The sequence below is a fragment of the Vespa crabro genome, chromosome 25 (assembly GCF_910589235.1).
Source record: "Vespa crabro chromosome 25, iyVesCrab1.2, whole genome shotgun sequence".
NCBI classification, from domain to species: domain Eukaryota; kingdom Metazoa; phylum Arthropoda; class Insecta; order Hymenoptera; family Vespidae; genus Vespa; species Vespa crabro.
In genome coordinates this window covers 1,568,071-1,595,764 of record NC_060979.1, presented here as the reverse complement: position 1 = coordinate 1,595,764, position 27,694 = coordinate 1,568,071, and the positions used below count along the sequence as shown (strand labels likewise).

The following is a 27,694-nucleotide window of genomic DNA, read 5'->3' as shown; positions in this document are numbered from 1 at the left end:
ATATATTATAAATATTAATAAATTAATTTTTTTCATTCAATTATTATTACCAGCTGCTGATTTTTTCATATTGACGAGATCAATAAAATAACATTATACAATTTTTTTTTTTAGACTTTAGTTAAATAATGTTCTTTATTTCATGTATAATAATTTATTATATAGCTTTCAAGTATTTACTAATTTTTATATATATATATATATATATATATATATATATATATATTTATTTATTATTATCATTACAGATAATCGACTTAACCGAGGCAAAAAAGTCATTACTATGGAACAGATTATTACTGAAATATGTTGGAATTTGGCCCCTCGAAGTTTCTAATGCCCTTTTTCTCTTTTTTTTTATTTATCTTTTTTTACATTGTTCATTGACATTTGCCGAACTGACACGTTGTAAACATGACTTTGATGTTTACATGGTAATTTTTAGCGAATACATACTACACCTAATGACGCTAATTAAAATAACAACGTGCTGGAAAAACAGACAAGCATTAGGACGTTTGCTTGTCGAAATACAAAATAATTTCATCGTCGACAAATACAATACGTTCGAGAAGAGACGTATTTTTATCAAATATACCAAAATGGCGAAATATTATGTTTTAGTAGCTGTTACCACGATGACATTTAGCATTGCTTTTTATTACATCAACGCATTGGTGCTAAATGTAAAAATGGGTAAGCGTTCTATCAAATTAATACAAGAGATAATTTTATTAATTACTATTTTATCCATTTTTCTGCGTATACAGAGTTATCACAAAATTATCAACGTTGTTGAATATCTCTTTTGTTTGGAACAAACGAAAAGAATGAGAAAATTTATTTATATATATATTAAGCAAAATTTCGTGTTTTCATGTGAACAATATATTTTAATAATCTGATAAATTATGTCGAACTTCTGGTTCAAACTGGAAGTTTAATTGATCCACTAGTATCTTTTTTGGAATATCGTATTTTTTTTTGACTACTTTTTGGAATAATTATTACGATTGTTTAATCAACTTTTCAATCAAATAAATTGATTTCTTTCAAATGTAAACAACCTTAATGTTCAATGAGAAAATGATCGAAGAAAAATATATGAAATCTTGTTACAATAAGTATGGTTACTAACTTACTATATCTTTAAGTTGAAAAAAGAAAATCTTTCAAATTAATTTACAATAACAATAATAATAATAGCTTTATTAATTCGATAAATATTCCAAGTGTCCAATATATTTTTTTATTCAAAATCGACATATTCTAATCGCAATTATCGTTCTTAATTCATCTAAATTTACTTTTTTAAATTCAATATCTGAAATTTATCTATATATATATATATTATTATATAAATCATACATGTATTATAGAAATATGTCGTCTTTTATTTTCCATATATATTTTTAATATATATTATATTTTATTGTTACAGTCATAAGCAATTCGTCATTGAGTTACAAACTGCCGTACAAAACACGAGCCATTATCGATATACGCGACATTAGGGTCTATATTTTTCTCTGTATTTATCAGATGTTGGTAGTACCAAGTATTGTACTAGGTTTCGTCGGATTTGATTGTTTGTTTGCCAATCTTGCATTTCATATTACCGCACAATTTGGAATTCTCAGTTCTATGCTCAAAGAAATTCTCAGCGACTCTAATGCTTTTCAACATAATATAAAGGAACTTTTACTTCGACATTACGTATTGATAAGGTAAATATTAATTGATGATGTAATTTTCTTTAATATAATGAAAATTTTCCTTATCATTTTCAATAGAATACAATAATTGTTATCTAGATTATTTTATAACAGAAAGATTGATAGAATGGAATTTACAAAATATCTTTTTCGTTAAACCCAAAGCCATTTACGATTAAAAATTATTTTCGAGCGTTCGAATTATTCGATTTCGTTGATAAAATGTCATGTCAATTGTGGTAACTTTATTTGGAATAAATTTTCAAGTTCATTATTGAAGAAATCAACTTAGCTACTTTTTTTTCTTTTAAACAGATATCTGCAATCTTCTTCTTTTTTATGATAATATGTTCCACATGAAATAAAAACAAGTAATTTCTTCCTGAAATTTTTTTTTCCAAATCAAAATGTATGTGATTTAAAATGTATTAAAGAAAGAAGAAAAAAAAAGAAAAATTATGTATTCGATTATTCAACGAATAAAATACTGATATATGTAATTAATGTTACATATTATTTTTTAGAAATATATTTGAATTTTATTTTTGTATACTTTTAACGTGACCGTTCATTCTGTACGAAGAAAAAAAAATATCTAAAGAAAGATTGAGACCTCTGTTACAAATATTTCTTATATTTGATATATCATATTACATTTATTATCATAATAAATAAATGTCTCATATGTATGTGTATATATATATATATATATATATATATATATATATATATATATATATATGTATTTATGTATATGTTATTTGACATTTTTTTAGACAAGCGAAAACTTTGGAAGATAATTTTAATGTAATAATATTACAACAGTTAATGGGTACAACGTTTCAACTTTGTTCATCTGCCTACAATACAATTTTGGTACGTATTACATATAAAATGTTAATGCATTTCATGTAACGAATATCTTTGATTTATCTTTTTAATTTTTTTTCTAATCTTTACAATTTTATTTTAGGATTCAGTAAGCAAAGAAACATTAACGTTAATCATATTCTGCTTTTATGCTTTAAGCACATTGAGTACATTGTTTCTTTATTGTTACATCGGCGAGTGTCTTATTCAAGAAGTAATTGAATTAATTAACTATATCCAGGGTGTCTTATATTATTTGATTGTCAGTAAAATATTTCGATTGTTATTAAAAATATTTTTTTGTGTGATAAATGATCATTCGTAATTCTATTATTATAATTAAATTATTTTTGTTTGATATCACAAAAGAATCGAAAGAATCAAAACGTTTATTAATTATTTTATAATTTTTATTTCGAAACTGAATAAAGTTTAATTAATAAATCAGTATTACAATAGTTATATTTAAGATCGTTTAATATTTAATTTCGTAATGATAATTAATATTAATTTGTTGCTTAATTAAGTAATATTATTTATTATATATTTCTAATGTCAGGTTTGTTATATTTTTAAATAAATTTATTAATCATTTCTGAAAGATTAAGTATTACGTAAATTAAATTAAGTAATTAAAATGATTTATTAATTTATATTAATTGACATATCTATATACAGGATGCCTGATTACAACAAAATCACATTACTCTTTCAAAACGTAGAAAATTTTAATTGAAACATTTCTTTTATAGATCCAATGATATTGGATATGTATTGTTATATCCTTTAGAATTTGTATACCCACTATGTAATTGATTCAGTTATTTATAGTTTTTTATTTTAACATCAATTTATTTTACGAAAATTTATTTACTATAAATGAAACAAATAGATTAATTTTTATAAACAATAATTTTCTTTTCTTTTTGAAATTTTTCAAATGTTGCTTTACAATATACGACAAGAAAAATATTTTTTTTCGAATATATCAGATACTTGAGTTGAACTAAACATGATTTGTATTTATTAAATTATATTTGCAAATTATGAGAGTATCTTGTAATATTTGAAAAAAAAAGAACAAATTTATTGCGATCAAATTCGATAGGACACTCTATAATATACTCAATCCTTCGATATCTATTAACAATTGAAATTATCAAAAAAAAATTTAGAGTTTGAGCCTGAGCAACGCAATTTATCGTTACGAGTGGTATAACATGTCACCAATGAATTTAAAAATGCTAATAATTTGTATGTTGCGAATGAAAAGACCAGAACAATTAACTTCCGGTAAATTTTTCGTCCTATCATTGACTTCTTTTACCGACGTAAGTATTTAAAAAAAAAAAGCAACTATTTTTCTACCTATATTTAATTTAACGTTAAAATATATTACCCGTTAAAATGTTTTATAGATTCTCAAAACTACGATGGGATATCTGTCACTACTGCGAACACTTCTATGAAGATTCTTTTGTATTCTTTTTAGATCCATTTATTAAAGAGAACAATTTTAATTTTCACAAAAATGAAACATCGTTCTAAGCCAGTTAATACAATTTTTAATAAAAAAAAAGAAAACAAAAAAAAAACAAAGAAAAAGAAAGACAAATATCCGTTCCATATTGTTTTCATACTTTCTTTTTTGCGTTAATTCAACAACATTTTTTTCCGCGGCGAATATTAATATAAATTAATGTGCATTATTTAATAATGAAAAAAATTTTGGAACTTTACGTAGGTCATGAAATCTCAACCAGAAATCTTATCGTGTATATCATACTAAATATAATATATATATATATATATATATATATATATATATATATATAGATTATAAAAATATATGTACATATTTTTATTATATTATAAAATCTTATTATAATAAAATATTAATCTAACAAAAAGGAATATAAATTATTCTACTCACTTGATATTCAATAAATAAGGTGTATATGCGATTGAATATAACGACGAATAGTATTGTTAGTCCTTCTATTGATTTTTCTATTTCAGTTCGAATATAAGAACGTGATCCTTTCATTGTCGATAATTGATTATAATCTTGATGTATTATGGTGAGTATAATGTACGTAATTATCGTAGGACAAAGTTCACCATGAAGTTATGACAATTGAGAGATATATAGAAGAAGATAGGGTATAGACGTTGGAAATGTATGGATATTTTCAAACTTTTTCACATCGATATTTTTCTTATCAATTAATACGAAAGAATAGCCTTTCAATCGTACGCATTTTACAACGTACAATTAACATTTGCCTAATAATCACAATGTATAGCAACGATAAGTAGATCTTTATAGTGTCTGTTATTTCATTCGATACTATCCTTATGAAGAACATCATAGAAATAAAAACTTTGAATATAACCAGGAAACAGGATGTAACTTATTTGAAAAAAGGGGTAAACTCGATGGATGGTCTTTATCGTTGTCACCCTAACACCCCAATGGAAAAGTTACTTCACGTGAAACTTTCTTTCGTAACGACGATATCAACAATCCCCCTTTTACGAGCGAATGAACTGGCGTAGTAAAAGGAAAAGAAAAAAGAAAAAAGAAAAAAAGAATGGAACAGAGAATGTACGAATGAGAGTTGTAGCAATAGTTTTCTTTTATTTTTCTCTCATTTTTTTTTTTTTATCGAGGTAGTCACTAAATGTTTTCCAACGTACATCGGCTAAAGTTGAATAAATATTTTATCTTTAGATAGTCAAGCCCTGTATCAACGGAGATACAGTCAATCGATCAATTTTCTAATACGTTTTTACGTTTTTACCCCCGTCTAATGTTCACGGACAAACTTTCTTCAATTTTTTTTTCTCTCCTTTCTGATTATATTATTCAAACGTGGATTTGCAACTCTTTCTTTTCTTTTTTCTTTTTTTTTTTTTCAAATAGGAGTTTACAACGGAGGTTGATCGATCGTTTTCCTGTCAGTCGAACGTGAACCTTCAAACCAATAAGATGGAAACAAAAATAGAGGTAAGATGAATAGTAATTTTTCCTCATTACACTATAACCTTTTTTTTAGTATGTTAATTTGAAATTGCACGTACATATTGTCTATGTATTATTTGTGTCTCTTCTTTTTTTTTTGCATTTTATTTTCTTCTTTTTTTTTTTTTTTTATTAGCCAAATCGTAGTCATTATTATATAGACTTTTATTATTAATACAATGACATTGGGAAGAAATTAATTTTATAATATTTTTTTTTTCGTTCGCTTCTTTTCGACGATAATAAAATTATATTCAATTAGAATTGTTCTTGGTATTGATTTGAGTGTTGTACTGTATCGCCTTTTTTTTTTCTTTTTTTTTTTAGATTGCCATACATATAGAATTTTCTTTTTTTTTCTGATTAATAAATTCGTTCACGACAATTTCATTTTTCTTTTTTTTTTTTTTCACATGGCGAAGTTGAAGTTTATCTTCAAATTATTGATATCAATTGTTTGGTTTCTTATTTATTTGTATAATTGGTGCAAAATTTTTTATATTTTTTTATATTTTCTTTTATATTTCTTTTTTTTATATCTTTTTTATTTATAACTTTGAAGTGACAGTTAGGTATAATAATTAATTATATATTATATACAATTAATGTATAATACACAAATACAATTACAAGTGTTATTTTTTCATATTTTTTTTTTATATTTTTTTTTATATTATTAAAATAAGAAAGAAAAGAAACGTAATAATTACGAAAGCAATAATTTTTTTCTTCGATTTTTTTTCTCATTGCTTTTTCTTAATAACATACTTGATATTTTATACATTAAATTGTAATGATTATATATTTGTTTTTCTTTTTTTTTTTCGTTAATATTTATTTTCTTTTTTTTCATTTCTTTTTATTTTAATTATTCATTCTATATAATCTGACGAAATGAAAATTGAAGAACAATAGAAAATTTTAAGAATTAACAATTGTAATATATTATTTGGATATTAATTGGACGAGATTTAAATAATTATTAGTCATTGTAAATATTAAGAAAAAAATTCTTTTTTGGATTCTATTTCATAAAAAAAAAAAAAAAGAAAAAGGTTTTAAACACCTAGATGGAAAATTATTTCTTTTTCGTTTTCTTTTTTTTTTTTAAATTACTTGAAGATAAAAGTGATAAATCGTACAATTGATAACACTTGTAATTGTATTTGTGTATTATATATTAATTGTATATAATATATAATTAAATTATTATACCTAATTGTCACTTCAAAGTTATAAATATTTTTTTCTTCTTTGTTTTCATTTTATCAATAAATTTATTAATAAAATTCGAAAATTATTGTTACAATAAATTAATAAAAAAATTAATATACAATGTATAATAAATATTTTTGATATAGATATTTTTTAGACAAGAAAAGAATTAAAATATCTTAAATGAAAATTTAATATATTAATATATAATAAAAAATATTTATTATTATTATTATTAAAGTTATCGATTTTATTAAATCAATGATATCATTCGTATCATTCTAAATAATTTTGTTAGTTAGGAAGCATCTTTATAATATCTATATTTAAAAGAATTTTTAAAAATTTTCCTTTAAGAAGAAAAAGAAAAATATTATATTGTTCTTTTAAAAATTTATAAATATATAATATAAATTTTAATGAAGCAATTTTTTTTTTATTTATTTATTATAATCACCTATTATCGTATTAACGAAATCATTAAGATAACATTATATAATTTTTTTTTTTAGACTATAGTTACTAAATAATATTCTTTACTTCATTTTTAATAATTTATTATATCTTTTTCAAGTATTTATTAATTTATATATATATATTTATTTATTATTATTATTATTATCATTATTATTATTATTATTATTATTATTATTATTATTATTATTATTATTATTTATATTATAATTATTATTATTATTATTATTATTACAGACAATCGACTGTATTCGAATTTATCGTATTAACGAAATCGTTAAAATAACATTATAAAATTTTTTCTTTTAGACTATAGTTACTAAATAATATTCTTTATTTCATTTCTAATAATTTATTATATCTTTTTCAAGTATTTACTAATTTTTATATATATATTTTTTTATTAATATTATTATCATTATTATTATTATTATTATTATTATTATTATTATTATTATTATTACAGACAATCGACTTTATTCGATTTTATCGTATTAAGGAAGTCATTAAAATAACATTATATAATTTTTTTTTAGACTATAGTTACTAAATCATGTTCTTTATTTCATTTCTAATAATTTATTATATCTTTTTCAAGTATTTACTAATTTTTACATATATATAATTATATAAATATATTTATTATTATTATTACAGACAATCGACGTAACCGAGGCAAAGAAGTCATTACTATGGAACAGATTATTACTGAAATACGTTGGAATTTGGCCTCTCGAAATTTCTAATGCCCTTTTTCTCTTTTTCTTTATTTATCTTTTTTTACATTGTTCATTGACATTTGCCGAATTGACACATTCTAAACACAATTTCGAAATTAACATGGCAATTTTCACTGAAAACGTATTACTCCTAATGACGCTAACGAAAATAACAATGTGCTGGATGAACAGACGATCATTAAGACGTTTACTCGTCGAAGTACAAAATAATTTTATCGTTGACAATTACAATACTATCGAGAAGAGATTCATTTTCATGAAATATACCAAATTGGCGAAATATTATTTTTTAGTAGCAGTACCAACGATGACTATTGCCGGTGCATTTTATTACATCCAAGAATTGATGCCTAACGTACGAATGGGTAATAATCCTTTCTGTCAAATTTATGCAATAGACAATTTATTATTAAATTAATTACACTTTTATCCAATTATATGCGTGTACAAATTGATTACAAAAATTATGAAACGTTTTTGAATATCTTCTTAGTTTTGAGCAAACGAAAAGAGAAAAAAAGAATTTATATATTATATTCATGTAATGCAATGTTTCATGTTTTCACGTAGAAAATGAAAAATATTTTAATAATGTAAAATAAATTTTTTTTTAAAGATTTTCGATTGATAGAACCGGAAGTTTAATGACTCTTTAATATTTTCTTCTCTGGGATTCTTTCAACTTTTTTTTTTTTTCTTTTTTTTTTTGATTAATTATTTCGATGGTTTTAATCAATTATCATTCAAGTCTATCGATTTTCTTCAAATGAAAACAATCTTGATATTCAATAAAAAAATGAAAAAGAAAAAGAAAAAAAAAAAAATAAACACGAAACAATCCAACAATAAGTACACTAACTATAGTAATGAATACTAAGTATATTAATTATAATAATGAATTTTTAATTGGAAAAAAGAAGAACTTTAAAATTAATTTACGATAACAAAAATGAAAAGGAGAAAAAGGAAGAAAAAAATATAATAATAACAAATAAATAATAAATAATAAATAATAAATAATAAATAATAATATATAATTCGATAAATATTCAAAGTGTCAAATATTATCTTTTAAATCGAATCGAAATATTCTAATGACAATTATCGCATTTAATTCATCTTAATTTTATTTTCTATATTCAATATATGAAATTCATATATATTATTATATTAAATCATACGTTTATCATTTAAAAATTATTTTATACATATTTTATATAAATTATTATTATTATTGTTATTATTATTTTATTATTATATTATATTTTATTCGTTACAGCAATAACAAATTCATCACTGAGTTACAAACTACCGTACAAAACACGAACCATTATCGATATACGCGATATTAGGATCTATATTTGTCTCTGCATTTATCAGATGTTGGTGATACCGTGTATTACATTAGGCTTCGTTGGATTCGATTGTTTGTTTACCAATCTCGCATTTCATATTACTGCACAATTTGGAATTCTCAGTTGCACTATCAGAGAAATTCTCGACGATTCTAATGGCTTTCAATGTAATATAAGAAAACTTGTTTTTCAACATTACAAATTGATAAGGTAAAAATCAAGATGAACATTTTTTCGATAATAATTAAATATTTTTCGTTTCTGTTTTTTTTCTTGTTTTCTTTTTTTCTTTTTTCTTTTTTTTCTTTTTTTTCTTTTTTTTTGCAAACTCGATGCAATTCGAATAAATGAAATGTAGTCGATGTTATAAAGCGATGTTCGATAGGATATAATTTTCAAATTGTTGCTTCTATAAACACGTGGACAATTTTGCAATTGATAATTCTTCGAATGTGATTTATTAGATTTTTAATGGTGTAATATAGTGGCAATTATAATCTCTTTACAAAGGTGTAAGTTTTTTTCAAATACCTTTTCTCTTTTATAAGTAAAATTTGCTTTTCCTTCTTTTTTTTGTTTGTAATAGAAAAAAATGTTCTTTTTTTTTTTCTACAACGATGACATATCTCACGTGCAAAAATATCAGTAACTTTTGTCTGAAATATTTTTTTCGCAATCGAAATTAATATTTCGACAATTGAAATGTTTTTTCTTTTTTCTTTCTTTTTCAAAAACAAGAAAAAAACGCACTTGTTTATCCAACAAAATATATACATAAATATATAAATAATTAATGTTACATATTATTTTTAACAAATATATTAGATTACTTTTCTGTACGATTTTAACGTGACAATTAATTTTTATAAGAAAAAAAAAAAAAAAAAAAAAGATTTACCAGAACAAATAATTATAATCCCATTAACGAATGTTTAAATAATTATTTCTTTTTTATATTTTATTATATCACATTACAACTATTATTATATTAAAATCTTATATAATTTATTGGACATTTTTTTTTTCTTTTTTTTTTGCAAACTCGATGCAATTCAATAAATGAAATGTAGATTTTTAATGCTTTAATATCATGGCATTTATAATCTCTTTACAAAGGTGTAAGTTTTTTTCAAATACCTTTTCTCTTTTATAAGTAAAATTTGCTTTTCCTTCTTTTTTTTTTTTGTAATAGAAAAAAATGTTCTTTTTTTTTTTCTACAACGATGACATATCTCACGTGCAAAAATATCAGTAACTTTTGTCTGAAATATTTTTTTCGTAATCGAAATTAATATTTCGACAATTGAAATGTTTTTTCTTTTTTTGTTTTTTCTCTTTCAAAAACAAGAAAAAAACGCATTTGTTTATCCAACAAAATATATACATAAATATATAAATAATTAATGTTACATATTATTTTTAACAAATATATTAGATTACTTTTCTGTACGATTTTAATCTATAATTAAGTAGGAATTTTAATTTAATTAATAATTATTTTTTTTTATATTTTATTATATCGCATTACAACTATTATCGTATTGTCTTAAAATCTTATATATTTTATTGGACATTTTTCTTTTTTTTTTCAGACAGGCAGAAAGTTTGGAAAATAATTTTAATGTAATAATATTGCAACAATTGATGGGAACAACGTTACAACTTTGTATATCTGGTTACAATACACTTCTGGTAATGTATATACATCATACAACGTGTGTAATCGAATTAATGTAATCGAATATTTTTGATATTTCGTTTCCCTTTTTTTTTTGGGTTTTTTTTCTTTTTTTTTTCTAATGTTTACAATTTTCTTCCAGAGCACAGTAAGCAAAGAAGGAATAACATTGATCTTATTCTATTCGTATGCTTTTGGCGTCCTAAGTACATTGTTTACTTATTGTTACATCGGCGAGTGTCTTATTCAAGAAGTAATTGAAATTAATTCACGAGATACATCTTATTTAATCTTATTTAATTTGATTGTCAATAGAATTATTTAATTCTTATTAACAATATTTTAATTTCTAATAAATATATTCATTCACGTAAAATTTCTTATTGTTATTAATTGATATTTATTTGATTTTACAAAAGAAATGAAAAAAAAAAGAAAGAAAGAAAAAAAAGTACAGGAATCACTTTTATAAAGAATAATAATTCATTAATAAATGTGTGGATTTTTATTTTGATACTTTAATGAAATTTAATGAAAATATAATATTAGATATATTTAGAATCGTTCAATATTTTATTTAATATTAATAATTATTAATTATTTTTTTTTTTTTTGAATACATCAAGTGATATTATTAATTAAGTATTTTATGATATAAAATCAATTGATAAATCTTTCCTGAAATATTAAATAGAAAACAAATTGAAATGAGTTATTAAATTGACATATAAATATTTTTGTACATATTATTTTTCGTATACAGTGTGTCTCATTTTGATTATATCACTTTATCCTTTAAAACGCGTACAAACTTTTATTTGTAATATTTGTTTAAACGAATCATCAGATCGGAGAAATTTTCAAATCGAAAATATTCAATGATTCATTTACTGTAAATAAAAAAGAAAAAAAAAAAAAAGAAAAAAAATAACATATTATTTTTTAAGAAATAATAAAATTTCAATTAAAACATTCGATAAAGTATCTTTAGATTAATTTTATGAAAAAAAAAAAAAAAAAAAAAAAAAAAAAAAAAAAAAATAATTTTGTATTCCTTTTTATTTTGAAATTTTACAATGTATCCTTACGATATATGATGTTAAAAATATTTTCATTTAATCAACTCAATAAACTTGTCTTGAATATAATTTTTTTTTTATTAAAAAAATTTTTACGAACTAAATGAAAGTAATCTATAATAATTTGAAAAAAAGAAAAAGAAAACAAATTTATTGCGATCAAATTCTATAAGATACTATGTGATATATCAATCTCTTTAAATTTATAATAATCATTGAAATTATTTGAAAAATGTAGAGTTCAAACCTGAGCAATGCATTTTATCGTTACGAGTGGTATAACGTGTCACCAATGAACTTAAAAATGGTTAACATTTGTATGTTACGAATGAAAAAACCACAACAGCTTACTTCCGGTAAATTCTTCGTCCTATCATTGGCCTCCTTTACCGACGTAAGTATTCAAAAAAAAAAAAAAAAAAAAGAAAAATGCACAATTTACATTTAAATTAATATTACAATGTGTTAATCGTTAATTTATTTTAATAGATTCTCAAAACTACGATGGGATATCTGTCAGTACTACGAACACTTCTATGAAGACATCCTTCTTATCCTATCCACATATTATTAAGATCACTTTCATATCTCATTATAATTAAATATCTTTCTAAATCAATTGATTCTCTTATTAATATAAAAAAAAAATTATATATATATACACATATGATTCAAATAATTTATAAAGATTACTTTTATTTGCCTTGATCGGCTTATCAATTATTGCTAAATATAAAATTTCCATTCAAGGATCTATCAAAAGAAAAAAAAGAAGAAAAAACAAAAATGAATTTTTTTTCCTATATTTTCTGAAATTCTATAATTTCATGAATATACATTTAAACCTTCTGGTCATAAAATATGGCGGAATAACAATGGCGGAGTTCCATCATCATAATTCTTCCTTTTCGTTCTCAATAGTTTTTTATTTTAACGCATTTCCACAGCAATAATATCTACAAGCATATAAGTAAAATTAGTAATGGAAAAAAAAAATATTGATAATCGAAAATTAATAACAAATAGACGAAAAATGTAACGTGGAGCATAAAGGCTCATTTACAATAAATTAACGAGTAACGTCGATCCGTCGGTAAAGTAGAAATAAATTCTATGACAATTCATTCGATAATAATTTCATCATTACAGTTTCACAAATCTGCATCCAATATATTATTATTATTTATACGATCTTGATAAATGTTTTGAAGAAATTAATCAATGATGATTTAAGTAAGGATACTTTTTAATCAAGGAATTTATATATATATATATATATATATTTTTTGAAAAATATATTTTGAAAAATGTATTAAAAAAAAATATTTTTTTATTATATAAAAAATACATTTTTATTATATTTTCTGAAATTCTATAATTTCATGATTATACATTTAAACCTTCTGGTTATAAAATATGGCGGAATAACAATGGCGGAGTTCCATCATCATAATTCTCACAAATCTGCATCTTATATATTATTATTATTTATACGATCTTGATAAATGTTTTGGAGAAATTAATCAATGATGATTAAAGTAAGGATACTTTTTAATCAAGGAATATCATCCATCTTCAAAATAATATAATGTGTTGGATATGGAAATTGATTCGCTCGTTAGGTTAGTTTGCCACATAAGAAGACATGATCCCTGCACAACTATGGCCAAACGTGATCTGCAAAATATTACAAAAGAATCTTATTCATAAATTATTTCATAAACATGAACATCAATGCCAATTAAACTTTTCTTTCGATGATCGAAGATTCATTATAGATGGTTCTAGATATGATGATTTATTGTGAGTATATAAAAAGTAATTGTTAATTTTTTTGTAAATCTAACGGGAAACTTTAGATTCATTTTTTTTTTGTAATTGCAATTTGGAAAAAAATTGAAATCTTGATATCAAAAAATTCTTGTAAATCACTGAACTGATTGATTACAAATTTTTCGATCATTATTTGCATTAAGTTTAAAATTTCCTGTCAATTCGATTTTCTTTTCGGTGTTAAGTTTTTGTTTGTTTTTTTTGTTTTTTTTTTTTTTTAATCAGAAACGAAAGTGTTCTCTTTTTCGATGAGCAGTAAAAAAAAAAAAATATATATATATATAAACGTTCGCCATTTTATATAATTTCAAAAATTTGGTTCAAGAAGAATTCGATGTTGGTGTTATTTTTTAAAAATGAATTATTTTCATTTTAGTTTAATTGATCGTCGTGGAAATTATCGTAAATAAAAAATTACCAACTTTTGTATATACTTATTATCAATACTTGTCAATTTGTGATTATTTTTAATTTAAAAAATTAATTAATGTAATCTTTAAATTAAGTCCTTTCATACAAAGAAAAATTAATTTCAATATATTAAGCCGATTTGTAAACGAAAAGAAGATGAGTAAATATTTAAAAAAGTATTTCTTTTGTTTTGCGAAGAAATAATGTACGTTCTTAAAATGCAAAAAAAAAAAATTAAAAGAAAAAAGAAAATAGAAAAGAAAACGAAAAAGAAATTATTCGTTTATATATTTACCATAAAATGTAACCAGAATTAGGATGGTAATAGCTGATGCTTCATTATCGCAATTTTGATTTTATTTTTTAATATTCTCGCCAATATGAAATATTTTATATAAAAATTAGAATCGAAATATTACTATAGCGTTCATAAGAAATATTTGTTTGTTTTCTGGATTATTTAAAAAATTTCGAAAAAAAAAATATCTAATTTCTTTCTCTTTTTTTTCTTTTTTTTTTCTTTTTTTTTTGATCGATACATAATTAAATTATTAAATATATAATTTATATAATTATTAGATAATTAAATGATAAATGAAAAATAAATAAACACATAAGTGAGCATATAAATGATTGAAACAAGTGTCACGAAGGAACAATAGTTTTTTGACAATAGCATTTCGATATAATCATTTACTGATAATTAATTGAAAATTTTAATAAGAATATTCATATACATATATATATACAATATTTTATATGTGTGTGTGTGTGTGTGTGCGTGTAAATTATTTTTTATCAATATATACATATATATTATCGATATATAAATGAACAATTAAATAATAAATAAAAAATAATAATTGAATGACATTCAATTTTAATTTGCCAAGTTAAATTCTTAAAACATTTTATCAGATTAAAAAAAGAAGTTTAACCTTCATGAATGATTTATAAAAAAAAAAAAAAAAAAAAAAAAAAAAAAACAAAAAAAAAAAAATTAAAAAAGAAAAATTAAACAAGGTTTCCTTTAATTTGATCAATAGTCATATATTGAAAATAATGACAAATTGATAATTAAAAGAACTAAAAACAAAAGTATTCCTTTCGTCGTTCAGAAATCACATACGGGTTTACATAAATTCCTCACCCCCAACCCCAATCCCAACCATTCTAATAACGTGAAAATTTCTATAAAAAGATAACGTTAATAATAATTTATCCCATGTAGTATTCGAAAATTTTTATTATATGTTTCGTCAAGAAAGAAAAAACAAATTTTTGTTTTCTTTTTTAAATCATCAAAACTTTTCTAACCCAACAACTAACGATCAATGTCTTTTCTCGTTAACTGTATCACATAGAACTGAAGGTAAATGAAAGAACGAACGTAGAGTAAAGAAGGTAAGGGTGGGGATAAGTAGTAGCGATGTAGAAACTATAAGATAATAGATGTAATTTGATAAACTTCGAACTATGACCAATGACCGAATGATTGAGTATACCAGGGGTGAATGAATAAATCGGTTATCTCTTTTCTTCTAGAAACCATGATCATTTTCAATCTCTTTCCAAAAATAGAAGCAAAAAAAAAAGAAAAAAAAAAAAAAGAAAGAAAGCAAAAAGAAAAAAGAGAATAATCTCAATGACCAATAAATAGAGTTTCGACAAAGTTTTTCGACGAGGGTTATAAAAATGTGCTGGCACGTTTTACGAGGCTAACCGAAGGGTTGAGTTCAAGTTTTTTATACGTACTCGAAACGGAGAAAGAGAAAAAGAGAGAGAGAGAAAGAGAGAGAGAGAGAGAGAGAGAGAGAGAGAGAGAGAGAGAGAGAGAGTCGAAGGGTGCTTCAACATCACCCATACTATCCATTTTACATAATCGATGATCATAACGACGAAATGATTGAACTCATTGTTAGAAGGGATTGAAAGACAAGTTCTTTCTCAATATTATTTTCGTATATTTGAGATTAACTATTCAATCAATCCCTTTGCACGCGAATCTAAAGGATTTATCAAACAAAGTTTACCAGGGAGGACGCTCGTTCGTTTTACCGTCAGTCTGTCGCGAACCTTCGAAGGGATAAAATGGGAAAGGATAGGATAGAAGTAAGATAAAGAGCATGGTTTGGTTTTGTTTTTATTTTTTGGTTTTTTTTTCTCTTTCTCTTTTTCTTTTCTAATCGTAAAACGTGTCTCATGTCGAATATACGGCGATCGTATATACGACGCCAATAAGTGCCGTGGATATCCTATGTAATGATCGAAAATGATTTTCCGATCGATCTATGTGTTCAATGTTTATCTCAATTGGAAATTATTTTTGTGGAATTTTATTTGCGAATATTTCTTTATTCTATATGTATATTTTTGTTGTAATTGCAATTTCATTTATAAGCGTACAGATATTATTGACTTTTTCATTCTTTACAATCTTATACTTCGCAGAGAATTCTGTGACGTTTCGTTTGGTATTTTTTTCTTTTCTTTTTTTTTTTTTTTATTCTACAATTGTATCATCATGCTTTCTGTCTTTGACGTTTGATTTTTTCGATCGTAAGGAATTATTTGATTTTACGAATAAAAGTTTCGCAAGGAATTAAATTTTTATTTTAATATACTCACGTGAATATAATGAAAAATATGAACCGATGAGGTCTAATAATTATATATTTCATTCGATGAATAATCGAATTGTAAAATTTCTAATGAACAATATATCGGGTGTTCAAAATAATACATTAAAAAATTATTATTTCGAATACATGACATTTTTGAGAAAAATTATTCTAACAAGTGTCATTTGATTTAAGTAGGAATATTATGATATTTTTTGTTTTTTTATTTAATTGAAAGTTTTAACGCTATCTGAAGGTCGACTTTGTTTTTCGACAAAAAAAAAAATATTTCATTCATAATTTATTTATTCTTTTTTATTTTCATCTTATTAATAACGAATAATAAGTTTTTATTATAAAAAATGAAGGCTCGCATTTAAGAAAAGTCAAGTTAAGCTTAAATCGATTTCAAAAGCTTATAATATATGAAAATAATGAATAGTATAATATTATCCTATTCATTATCTGACAATTTTTAATCTGAACAATTTCTATCAAATATATTTTGTTGACGAAACAAAAAAATTTATAAGGCTTTATTTTGAACATCCGGTATAATATAATAAAGAATGAATATATAGAATGATAAAGTGGCATATATATTTATATATATATATATGTGTGTGTGTATGTTTATGTGTCAATATCAATATGTATAATTTTTATTTGTGATATGCAAATATTATTTTTCAATATTTAAATATTAAAACATTAAATTTTAATATTTAATTTCAAAATAATTATATATATATATACTATTATTATTATTATACAAGAAAAATAATATACATATAAATAATCTATAAAAATAATTTGTATAAGTAAATACTAATATCATTAAATTAATTATATATATAAAAATTGATAATTATATTTATAATAAAATATATATATATATATATATATATATATATTCATATACAATAAAAATGTATAATTATATATAATTTATTATAATTATAATATAATAACATATTATTATAAATATAATTATATAAAATTTATTATAATTATAATATAATTATATATTATTATTATAAATATAATTATATAAAATATACTATAATTATAATATAATTATATATTATTATTATAAATATAATTATATAAAATTTACTATAATTATAATATAATAATATATTATAATTAAAAATATAAATATATATATTATAATGTAATAAATATAATTATGTTTATAATTTATATAAATATATACATACACACAATATACATGTATAATTATATATATATATATAATTATAATATGTATCATTATATATATAATTATATTTATAATTATATATATACATATTTATATATTAATATAATAACAATAAAGATATTATTATGAACGTATATATATATTACCATAAATGAAATACAATGAACAAATAAATATATATATATATTTACAACAATAATCTATATATATGCATCTATATTATAATATTAATTATATATATACATTATATTTATAATTAATATATAATTATATTTATACTACATATATATATATATTAATATATTATTATATTAATTATACATAAATATATATAATTATAATAATTATAATGAAAGTTACATTTAGAATCGTAATGAAACAGTGAATCTTAAACTAATTTAACAAATTAAATAATTTGATTTTTTTCATTATAGGAAATAGGAATTGCCAATGTTATCAGAGCATACAATTGGAATACAAAGCTTTTAAAATGCGTAGGAGTTTGGCCATTGAAGATCTATGATCCAATATTTCTCTTCTTCTTCATATATCTTTCGATTCATTGTTCCTTAACATTAGCACATTTGATTTATTCTCCAAAAACTGTCGACAATGTCGTATCGAATATATCGGAAAATATTATTCTATCGATGACCCTTACGAAGATAGCAACTATTAGAATCAATAAAGAATCATTTGGTAAATTATTGATGGATGTCAAAGAGGACTCTTTGTCTGAAAAATATGAGAGTAAGGACGAGAAAGAGATATTCTACAAGTATACTAAATTACCACCACGTTTTATACTAACAGCTGTCATTTCAATGACTCTTGCCATATTATTGTATTACGTGAATGGACTTAAGGTTGGACTTCAAATTGGTAATTCAATTCTTGTTTTTTTTCTTTTTCTTCTTATTCTATGCCATTATTATAATATTACACCTTTTATTACTATTTGTTTATCTATTTAATTATTTCTTTATTTATTATTAAATTAATTGATGTGACAAATACAAATGCAGAAATATTTACAATAATTAAGCTAGCACATTTAAATCAATGATCTTTCTTAATATTCATAATAAATAAATTCAATTCAATTCGATATAAGGCTTTGATATGTAAACGTATATTTTATTATTGTATATATCATAAAGAAGTAAATAAACAAACAAACAAAAAGATTTCTATTATTCCAAAAAAAAAAAGAAAAAAAATAGGTGTGCTAACAAGCTTCGAAAGTAATCATGCATCATTGTATTTTGTTACATTTTCGATTAGGATTTAACGCAACAACCCTAACAACAATAAATATTGTTCTAAATAAATGTTAGTAAGTGCGAAAGTTGGTTCAAAAAATTTCATCAGCCATCATTTAGATTTGTTGGACACGATCGTCCACTTGGACGATCTGAAGAATTCAATAATATTGTTTTAAAATTATTATCGTAATTGTTTGAGTTGTATCCAAAATTAATAGTACGCAGAACAGCTGACACATTTGGGATAATCAACAATGCAAAAAAATCTTTTATAAAAGCAGAAAATCAACGAGAAAGAATTTGTACATTGTTATTGATCAGACAACAAAGCGATCCATTAGCATAATCGATTCGATCGATGAGAAATGAGTGCTATATAGGAACTTGTAACGATACTAATCAATGATCTTCAAAACCAACAAGCTATATCCACATTTAAATTAGGTCTGGTTGCATGTACTGCAACGGCATAATTTATTTTGTATTGCCATAATCAATTGTCGTTGATGTTGTATTATTCACAATTGAAAAGGTTACTTAAACAATTGTTGAAAAAAAATGGACCGACACTGGTGCGCCACTAAAAATCCGTGCCGACTAAAAAAAAAAAAAAAAAAAAAAAAAACGAGCTGAGAAAATAATAAATCTACTTAGGTAACAAGTTTTATCGAAATTCATCGATATTCATTCGGTATTACATTATTTGGATTATTATTTGTTTAGATTTATATGAGCATTCTATAAAAAAAAAAAAAAAAAAAAAATAAAATAAAATAAAATATCTCGAAATGTCAGTGGTTTTTATCTATACAGTGGATGTATATTTTTATGAACGAGTATTTGAATAATTATGAAATAGATGACAAATGCGCGATTGATTAGATAATATTAAAAAAAAAAAAAAAATATATAATAAAATTTGTATCTATCTGTCTGTGTCTAATTTTAAATTAATCAATTAATTATGAGTATCCTGTGATATTTCACGAACAATATGACGTATCATTATATCGGATATTAACTCGATATAAATATATTGGATTATATGTTTTAATTATTTCTTAAAAATATATTTTGTTCATTTGCTTCGTTTTTTTTTTTTTTTACAGCAAAGCAGAATAATTCCATGGGTAATCAATTGCCTTATAAAGTATTAGTAATCATCGATTTAAATGATAATAGGATTTATGCATTGGTATGTGCATATCAGACAATGATCATACCTTCTATCATATTTGGTTATGTAGGATTTGATTGCATGTTCGTCAATTTGTCCACTCAAATTGTCGCACAATTCGCCATATTGTCGCATAAGATAAATGATATATTAAATAATTCGGAAAATTATCACGAGGGTATAAAGAAACTTGTATTACGACATTATCGATTGATAAGGTAAACTATCACTTGATTATATAAAAATATTTAATATAAGGTAAACTATACATTTGATTATATAAAAAATATTTAATATATATTAATAAATATTAATAATTAATATATGAATATATATTATATAATAATATTACTTGATTACGTATTTATTAATTTTAACCTGCTACGTGTCATAAAATATATCGGCAAAAAAAAAAGAAAAAGAGACAAATATATAAACAAAGAAATATATATTTCAGTATGAATGACATCGTAATGATATTTTAATAATTAATATATACATATATATTATATAATAATATCATTTGATTAAATATTTATTAATTTTAACCTGCTACGTGTCATAAAATATATCGATAAAAAAGAAACAACTATATAAACAAAAAAATGTATATTTCTGTATGAATGATATCGTAATGATATTTTAATAATTAATATATATATATATATATTATATAATAATATCATTTGATTAAATATTTATTAATTTTAACCTGCTACGTGTCATAAAATATATCGGTAAAAAAGAAACAAATATATAAACAAAGAAATATATATATTTCATTATGAATGACGTAATGATCGTTTTGTTTTTTTCCAAATTTTTTCAAATCGTTTAAATGACAAAAAATTATACAGAAGTCTATCGTAATATTTCATTTCTAATTTTTACATGAAATATTTCAGATTGGCGGAAAGATTGGAAGATAATTTTAATATCGTGATTATGCAACAACTATTAGGTACCACCATACATCTTTGTATTTCCGGTTATCACTTATTAATGGTACACATAAGAGCGAATAATTTTCTTTCTTCCTTTATCATCATAAGGACGTACATTAATTTAGAGCAAAAAAAGAAAAAAGAAAAAACGAATATATTTTTGTAATATATTTTTCAAATTTTTTATCTTTACATATCCGCATAATTTATTAAAATAAATATTTTCTTTGAATGATAGGACTAACGTTATAGATTAAATTGATAATTTGTTTAATCAAGAATAATGAAAAATGATGGATAAACGTACGTTGGGATGGATATATTGCAAAAATTCATTACTTACGATAATTTCAATGATCATTAATTAAAATAAAAAGATTATAATTTGTGCATGTATTAGTTTGGAAACTATGAAACGGGCGTTGAATGAAAATAAATAAGTAAACAGAAACGCCCGTTTCATAGTTTCCAACCTATAATATTAGCATTAGGTTGGAAACTATGAAACGGGCGTTGAATGAAAATAAATAACTAAAAAAAATGCCCGTTTCATAGTTTCCAACCTAATATAATTCTTAAAATATAATAGTAAAACGAGTATCTGTTTGAAACGAATTTTGGAAATTAAATTTTTATACAAAATAATGAACGTTTATATTATTTTTCTATTTGTCGATAGCATCGCACTTTTGAAAAAAAAAAAAGAAAAAAAGGAGTACTTCGTAAAAAAAATCGAGTCGACAAGAAATCCTAAATTTAATGATGCAGATAATGAAGGACAATTTTGAAATCTCTCGATTGAGTAATTTTCACGAAATTTTGAATAGAGATGTTACAGTTTTTTAGGTTACGATTAATAAAAAAAAAAAAAAAAAAAAATATACATATGAAGTTTAGATAGATAAACAGATAACAATTATCTTTGTGTATACTCTCAATGAATCATCGATTCCAGGATCATTTTCGAGAATTTTGTAATCCAAAATTTTAACCGATCATTTCTACTAACTGTGTGTATTGAAAGGATAAAAAAAAAAATGGATTATGTTTTCTATTCAAAAAGTATCATGTACGTCCTTAATTTACATGATAACAACTAATCAATGCTTTTTCTTATTTTCAATTTTTAGAGTAAAGAAACGAAAGATAATATAGCATTGGTTTTGTTCATTTTATATGGGTTTTGCGTGATAAGCACACTTTTCATTTATTGTTACATTGGCGAATGTCTTATTCAGGAAGTATATAAAACAATTTACCTTAATAATATCTTAATTGAAATATCAATTATCTTATTAATGTCATTCGTTTTATTCAATTAGAGTACCAATTTTGGTAACGCCATTTACAATTATGATTGGTATAATTTATCGGCAATGGACTCGAAATTTATTCTCATTTGTATGATACGAACGAAAAAGCCTCAATTTTTAACATCTGGCAAATTTGTCGTCTTATCTTTGACCATTTTCACAGACGTAAGTATACTTTGAAAGATTTTGTTTTGTTTTTTCTTCCTTTTTTTCTTTCTTTTTTTTTTTCTTTTTTATTTTGAAACAACGATACAATTGTTATTTTCATTATTATCAATATTTCCTTTTTTTAATATTTACAGATCGTCAAAACTTCGATGGGATATTTATCGGTACTACGAACATTTTTGTAAATGGGATTAAAGTAAGATCGATTAAATAGTAACAATTTTTATTTTATTTTATTTATTTATTTATTTATTTGTTTGTTTATTTTTGTTTTCTTTTTTTTTTTTTTGCTTTATATCGACTTCCTTCGTACGAAGGTAAACATATTATTTATACATCGTTGACTTGTACCGACGTTATAAAATATATAAATACAATTTTAAAACGATCGAACAAATCTCATCAATTTTTTCCTTTATAAACAAAATTAGTATTCAAATGTTAAAAGAATTTTGACGGATATATCAATTGTTTGATTCTTTTAATAAATAAAAATAGGCCAATTATCTTTGATCTTATTTATTATCACACGTAAATGTGATTGGATAAAAATAATAATAATAACGAAGGTAACAAAATTTATTAAGATAATTAAAATTATAATTATTATTAATTTATAATTATATTATTGTTATTAATAATATGTAAATTCAAACGTAAGTGATTAATATTTTCATAATTGAAAACAAATATGAACTCAATTTGCTTTTCATTTTCTTTATCTTTTGTTATTATTGTTTTCTTGATAAATTACGTACATATACGATAACAAAATTTGGTATTGGCAAAAACGTTATAATTCTTTTTCTTTTTTTTTTTTCTTTTTTACTTACATAAAAATCAAAATGAGCTTTTCGGTAAATCCTAGATGTTACGTTAATATCGTCTGTATTGCTTTTTTTTCTTTTTTAATTATTATAAAATTATTAATTATATTTCAATAGTCAATATCGAGAAATAATTATTGCCATATTTATTTCTCGTAAATTATTTATATCGTTAACATAAATTATTTATCTTATTTGTAAGAATGATAAGTGGGTGCATTCATTATATAAAAAATTTATAAACATATAAAATAGATTTTCATTAATTGTATATCGAAACATTGAAACGATAACGTAATATTTGATATAATATTAAAATTAAGAAAAACGTAATAAATAAAAACGACCAACGAAATATAATATTTCAATAAGAAAATTGAAAGAAAAAATGGAAACAAATGTTAATCAAAAATAAAAAAAAAATTAACAAATATATTTGCATATCGATAAATGAGTAAATAAGAAGTCTGGTATATAAAAATATAATAAATAAAAACAATTGATAATATTCGAGAGAAAAAGTAAAAGAAATATTCAAAAAAAAGAAGTCAAAATTCATAGTCAATGCAAGTTATTAAATAGTAAAAAAAAGAAAAAGAAAAAAAAAATTATAAAAAATTAAATTAAAAAGAAATAGTAAATAAGTAGTCTGCTTAGAAAATATAATAGATAAAAACCATTGATAATATATGAGAGAAAAAGGAAAAGAAACATTCAAAAAAAAAGAAGTCAATGTAAGTTATTAAATAGTAAAAAAAAGAAAAAGAAAAAAAAAATTATAAAAAATTAAATTAAAAAAAAATAGTAAATAAGTAGTCTGCTTAGAAAATATATTAAGTAAAAACAATTGATAATATACGAGAGAAAAAGTAAAAGAAATATTCAAAAAAAAAGAAGTCAAAATTCATAGTCAATGCAAGTTATTAAACAGTAAAAAAAAGAAAAAAAAAATGTAAAAAAATAAATTTAAAAAAAAAAGAAAGAAAAAGATTATCTATATATCAACAGAAGAAGGTTAATTTTAAAATAAAGAAAACTAATGTTGTAAAATGCAAATGATAATTAAAAGTAAAAAAAAAGTTTTTCTCTTTGTCCTACAAACTGAATCAAAGCGATAGGAGTACATTATTTATGCGTATTCCAATTCCGACAATTTTTTATACAATTGGAATAACAATTATCAGATTAATTTAACTGTTTCATTAAATTAAAGTACAAATTTTGTTAATGTCATTTATAATTACGATTGATATAACTTAACGGCAATGGATTCCAAATTTTTTCTTATTTGTTTGATACCCACGAAAATGATAGCAATGTTTAAAGTCTGGCAAATTTGCCCGTCTTATCCTTGACCATCTTCACAGACTTAAGTATATTTTGGATTATTTTTTCTTTTCTTTTTTTTTTTCTTTTTGATTTTTGTAAATTACATTCCTTGCTACAACAATACAATTGTTATTTCATTATTATTATTATTATTATTATTATTCGTTTTATTTGCAGATCGTCAAATCATCGATGGACTATTTATCGATACTGAATATATTTTTGTGAAAATATGAAAATGAGATGGATTAAGTAGTAATAATTTCATTCTTCAATTTTTATTTCAATTCTCTTTTTTCAGATGGGCAAACTTTTCGTGTATACATCGTTGATTTGTACTAATGTCATATAATGCAATTGTTAAACGATCGACAAAAAAAATTTTTTTTTTTAATAAATTTGTTAGTAAGAATGATAATGCATTGCATCGATGTTATTGCAATGTACAAAATTTAAAAAAAACCAATTAATTTTAATTAATTCAACGTCAAGATATTTAAAATGGCAATATAATAATTAATATATAATTGAGAGAACTAATAAATAGAAATGTTCTACGAGTTATAGCGTTTTTCAATATAGAAATAAAATAAAGCGAAAGTACAAATGACAGTGGAAAAAAAGAAATTATTTAAAAAAAAAAAAGCACTTTATGTCGACAAAGTTAAGGGTTCAAGAAAAGTTCTAATAAATGAAAAACGTCGATCGAAAAAGAAAAAACCTCTCCCCCCTCCCCAAAAAAAAAGATTAATCGAAGAAAAGTTAAAACTTCTATAATTCAAATGATACGAAGGTAAAAAAAAAAAGAAAATAATGAAAGTAAAATCTCAGAAAAAAAGATTACTGAGATATCAATAAAAAAAGAAAAATAATAACTTAATAATGAAGGAAAAGGAATCTTGTGCGAAGGAAGTGATAATTAAAAAAAAGAAAGAAAGAAAAAAAAAAAGAAAAAAAAAGTTTCCCTCTTTCCACAGAAATTATTTACGTCTTAAAGCACTCTTCTCGTCACTCCCTTAACGTGAAACCCTCCATATAAAAGTACAATGGTAAAGACATGTAATTCCACGAAGTACTTACGAATACTTGTTTCCGTGAAAAAAAAAAAAAAAAAGAAAAAAAAATTGTTTTCCTCTTAACAATCACCATTAATTCAGCCACAATCAAATGTGTTTCGTTGGTCGTATAATACAGAACTGGGATGCAACGAGAAAACGGAAGGACGATCGAACAAAGCAAAGTGGTGGTTAGGGAAGGGGTGGAATATTATGTTCCAGGTAAACTGAGAAACTTCGAACTATATCCGAGTGAAGAAGGGTGAATATACCCTTAGAGTGAGATATTACTTTTTTTTTCTCTACAACTATGATCGCCCTCTTCCCTGGAAAAAAGTAAAAAAAAAAAAAAAAAAAAAAAAAGAAAAAAAAAGAAAAAAAGAAAGAAGAAATTCAGTGAGAAATAAATGGAATGAAGTTATAACAAATTTTACATGAGAATTGTGAAACAATAAGATATGAGAGTTAAACCGAACCGATGAGAGTACATTTTTTATGTACACTCCTATTCCCCCTCCTATCACTATCGTCAAACTAATGTAATCGATCATTGCAACAAAGTAACTGTTTAATTTCTCGTTAGAAAAGGGTTAGGGACGAGTTGTTTCTCAATATTTTTTTCCATCGACTTCAGATTAAATATTTAAGCAGCTCTTTAGATGCGTATAACAACTTTTCAAACGGAGTTTACCAGGGAGGACGCTCGACCATTTTGCCGTCAGTCTGTCGCGAACCTTCGAAGAGATAAAATGGAAAAGGAAAGCATTGAAGTAAGATAAAGAGCATGGTTTGGTTTTGTTTTTATTTTTTGTTTTTTTTTCTCTCCCTTTTTTTCTAACCGTAAAACGAGTCTCATGTCGAATATACGGCGATCGTATATACGACGCCAATAAGTGCCATGGATATCCTATGTAATGATCGAAAATGATTTTCCGATCGATCTATGTGTTCAATGTTTATCTCAATTGGAAATTATTTTTATGGAAATTTATTTGCGAACATTTCTTTATTCTATATGTATATTTTTGTTGTAATTGCAATTTCATTTATAAGCATACAGATATTATTGACTTTTTCATTCTTTACAATCTTATACTTCGCAGAGAATTCTGTGACGTTTCGCTTGGTATTTTTTTCTTTTCCTTTTTTTTTTTGTATTCTACAATTGTATCATCATGCTTTCTGTCTTTGACGTTTGATTTCTTTGATCGTAAGGAATTATTTGATTTTACGAAAAAAAGTTTCGCAAGGAATTAAATTTTTATTTTAATATACTCACGTGAATATAATGAAAAATATGAACCGATGATGTCTAATAATTATATATTTCATTCGATGAATAATCGAATTGTAAAATTTCTAACGAACAATATATCGG

The 27,694-nt window shown here is 22.7% G+C and overlaps 2 protein-coding genes across 2 annotated transcripts; both read left to right on the top strand.

The window, feature by feature from the left end:
- Positions 1-464: 464 nt before the first annotated feature.
- On the top strand, positions 465-5,144 carry LOC124432468 (odorant receptor 22c-like). The gene is made up of 7 exons (XM_046981449.1): positions 465-696; positions 1,442-1,727; positions 2,492-2,591; positions 2,689-2,847; positions 3,761-3,916; positions 4,605-4,666; positions 4,985-5,144. Exons 1-7 carry the CDS (start codon positions 465-467, stop codon positions 5,142-5,144), a joined length of 1,155 nt encoding a protein of 384 aa, XP_046837405.1.
- A 2,995-nt stretch (positions 5,145-8,139) lies between these two features.
- Positions 8,140-12,691, top strand: LOC124432467 (odorant receptor 22c-like). The gene is made up of 7 exons (XM_046981448.1): positions 8,140-8,404; positions 9,319-9,604; positions 9,880-9,906; positions 10,987-11,086; positions 11,215-11,325; positions 12,390-12,545; positions 12,641-12,691. Exons 1-7 carry the CDS (start codon positions 8,140-8,142, stop codon positions 12,689-12,691), a joined length of 996 nt encoding a protein of 331 aa, XP_046837404.1.
- The last annotated feature ends 15,003 nt before the right edge of the window (positions 12,692-27,694 follow it).